This window comes from Limulus polyphemus, unplaced genomic scaffold, assembly GCF_000517525.1.
Source record: "Limulus polyphemus unplaced genomic scaffold, Limulus_polyphemus-2.1.2 Scaffold931, whole genome shotgun sequence".
NCBI classification, from domain to species: Eukaryota; Metazoa; Arthropoda; class Merostomata; order Xiphosura; family Limulidae; genus Limulus; species Limulus polyphemus.
Genome location: NW_013666541.1, coordinates 165,054 through 168,795, shown reverse-complemented (window position 1 = coordinate 168,795; position 3,742 = coordinate 165,054). Strand labels below are relative to the sequence as shown.

Here is a 3,742-nt window from a genome sequence, read left to right as displayed (position 1 = left end):
TAAGTACAAATACAAAACTCGTGTACCAGAGAATTTTCGCACCAGCGTACCTGTTCTGAAAACAAATCTTACTTACTGTAAAAACTGTAATTTGTAATAAAATAATAGTTAGTATAATTAATTTAGTAATATCTTATCTGTTCTCGGGCCTTTTAAACCTTTTCCAACATATTATTTGTGTGAAGAGTTGGTGGTGAATGGTGTTTACTAATTGTCTTCCCTTTGGACTATTACTTCAAAATTGGGCACGGCTAGCGCAGTCAGCCCTCAAGTAATTTTATACGAAATTCAACAAATATACAAGTAATCTTTCGCAATAGTGCACCACAAGACTAAAGAAAATACGGTTTACATCAGACAATAAAATAGAAAATTGAATGATTCTTTATTCATTTCTTTACTGTATCTTTACGAACTTAATTATGCATTCTTCAGAGCTTCTTTTTGATCTCTCTGCAAATTTTGACTGGAATCAAAGAAAACATTTGATGTGTCTCGCGATAACTCAGCACAAACAGTTTTTTTAATTGTAAGAGATAGGCTTGAGGAGTAATAAATCCCTAAGAATTATAAGGGTCTATATCAGGATCTATATGATATTTCTCTCAACTACACATTCACAGATGTTTTTAATCATTTAACGGTTTCATCTTTTTTTTGCTTTTAAGAGAATCAAGTGACATCGAACATCGTGGAAAAATTCCCAGTTTACATATTTTTTCTTATCTTCATCTGTAGTAGTTTGAATTGATGAACAAAATACTAGTGGATTAGCTTCTAGCTCAGTTGATAGAACATTTAGTTGTAATAAAAGCTGTCCCGGGTTCGAGTTCTGTTCGCAGGAAAGGCAGAAATGGGACTGCCAATGAAAAATTGGCGCTCAATGTGGGATCATCCTAAGATACGTTAGAGAGAAAAAATATGGCAGCTTAAGTTATTAAAGCGTGCCTTACCAGTAATCTCTACTCGGTTAACCCATCAGCTCAGTTAGTGAAGCAATAGGTTATAATACAAGAGATCGTGTGTTCGAATCCTGCACAAGGTAGACACAAAAATTACCACACTTTGAGTATTGTAGTTCACAAAGCCCGAATAACCTAGTGGCAGCATTCCAACAATAAAACAAAGCATAGTTTATATTATAATAACGAGATATTTTTACTGGGACAGAAAAAGCTGTAGTGTATTACAGAGGTTATACTGAAACGATTTTGGAGCCTCAACACGTTGTTATAGACTATATCGTTACGTCCAATCATGTTCTATTTGACAACCATGCATCTTGACAATAGCCCTGCAGCACAGATTTAGTTGTAAAAAGCTCTGTCGTAAGGTCATTATGTCTAAAGAACATTCCTCTTTCCTGCATACTCTTTCCTAATTCATCTAGTGTACGAGGATGACAGTTTTCCAGTGTCCATTCCAACATTCTGATCGCACAGAATCCAAAGGTGCTTTTTGTATGAAGTAGTATCGATACCCGTTTCATTCTCTATTTACTTAATATATGCGATGATTGAACAAATGTGTCGTAGAAGCAACTTGTGTACACGTTACTTGTGTCGCTTTTCCATATGGAGATCCTTCTTGATTATGTTGCTTACTATTGCTTGGTACACGTGGACAGCTTTTGCCACTGATTTCTGTGTTCGTGGATTTTCACCTATTATAAAATGTTGCAGTTTGTTTACCACAGCTAGGGTACGACTTTTAGCAGGTTTTTTTCTGGATGGTCCTGATTCCCCAGTTTGATCCATATTTCTTTGTACAAGGGATATTCTCATCATGGAAATTTTAAATCCACAATTTGAACACATCATGATTTGAGTGTATAAAAATTTTGCGTCGGTAATGGCTATTACATACCTTTCCTAAAAGCTATAAGATTTCGGTGTAATGACATTATCTACAGAATGTCAAACCATTTCAAAATGTAGTTCTGATAGATACCGTTCCAACGCGATTTTTTATTGGCTGTGGTTGTCATCTGACTTGCTGATTTGCATATTCAAAATCATCTTAATACAACATAATCACCCTCTCTAATTGTTTATTTGTTTGTTTTTTAATTTCGCGCTACACAAGAGCTATCTGCGCTAGTCATCCCTAATTTAGCAGTGTAAGACTAGAGGGAAGGCAACTAGTCATCACCACCCACTGCCAACTCTTGGGCTACTCTTTTACCAACGAATAGTGGAATTGATCCTCACATTATAATGCCCCCACGACTAAAAGGGCGAGCATGTTTGTTGGGACTCGCGACCCTTAGATTGCGAGTCGAGCTCCCTAACCACCTGGCCATGCCAGGCCCTTCTCGAGAGTAAGAATCAACAATATATGTGTGTACGTAAATGCTTTAATTTGTATTGTTACATAATCTAAATTTTCTAGAAAACCTTCCCACGCCTATAAATATAACCAACGCGATGCGCCAAAAAAGTAGTATCTATTATTAGTTTGCTATAGTCAGTGTGCTATAAACTTCGGAAGCTATAACTGTGATTGTTATAACGCTTACCAATCAGAAAACTTCAGATATTTGACCAGCAACCTTTACAAAGTTCGAACATTACAAATCATTTAACTTCAGTGGATTCACATCGGACTTTAATATTTTTACGAAAACATTACCTAACGTCATCGGTGGAAACTCAATCTCTAATAGGCATATGAACAGTGAAAACTACAGAGCTAGCTAGCTCCCTGTTAAGCGAATCGTACCTACATCAACTCGTAATTAACTCGCTCATCGTAAACCCTCGATAAGATATCAAGGAAGTTCCAGACTAGAAAGAAAACTTTATATTGTTTGTAAGTTTGTAAAACTTTTGTTTATAAATCATTGTTTGCAATAACTATTTGTAACAACTGTTACTGTAAATTGTAATGTTGTGTGTATATTAAAACGTATTTGTGTTAAAAAAGAAAACTGTGTATCAATCTTGTTGGCAAATATAATAAACTGACTATATATCGGCTTTTACTTAACTGCTAAATCCATAGTACAATTTAACTACTAAATTTAAATTCTCCTTTAACTCAATTTCAGGCCATTTGAAATTCTAATACGTAACACTTTTCAGTACATCATGTTACAATCTCTTACCTGGCGTATAAATTTTGTACTGGATTACTCGCTCTCGTCGACTGATGAGGTGATATACCAAGAGTTGCAGCGAGACAATCAGTGATTGACTGTGATAGGGGCGACATCATGTGACCACATTCCGAACTTGGTTGAGTAAGGAGATGTGGCACTCGATTTTCGTCGTGGATTGAAAGTGGATCTTGTCTCAGTTGTGGAGGCTTCACCCAGTTTGAAACATAAAGCAGATATCTTGGTCATAATTCAGTAAATGTTAATTGAAAATATATTTTTTTTAATACACTATCAATTACCATAGAAGATTAATCTACAATACTGTATTTTTAGAATATACTGTCAATTACCATAGAAGACTAATCTACAATGCTGTATTTTTAGGATACACTGTCAATTACCATAGAAGACTAATCTACAATACTGTATTTTTAAAATACACTGTCAATTACCATAGAAGACTAATATACAATGCTATATTTTTAGGATACACTGTCAATTACCATAGAAGACTAATCTACAATACTGTATTTTTTAGGATACACTGTCAATTACCATAGAAGACTAATATACAGTACTATATTTTTAGGATACACTGTCAATTACCATAGAAGACTAATCTACAATACTGTATTTTTTAGG

At 34.8% G+C, this 3,742-nt stretch overlaps 1 protein-coding gene across 1 annotated transcript in view; it reads right to left on the bottom strand.

Annotated features, from left to right (window-relative positions):
- Positions 1 to 1,255: 1,255 nt before the first annotated feature.
- LOC111086221 overlaps positions 1,256 to 3,742 on the bottom strand; it is a 62,323-nt gene continuing 59,836 nt past the window's right edge. The window contains exons 4-5 of the mRNA XM_022388177.1: positions 3,107 to 3,306; positions 1,256 to 1,430 (exon numbers count right to left, since the gene is read on the bottom strand). Of these exons, the coding sequence (XP_022243885.1) occupies positions 1,256 to 1,430; positions 3,107 to 3,306 (375 nt within the window). The remainder of the gene's footprint in view (positions 1,431 to 3,106; positions 3,307 to 3,742) is intronic.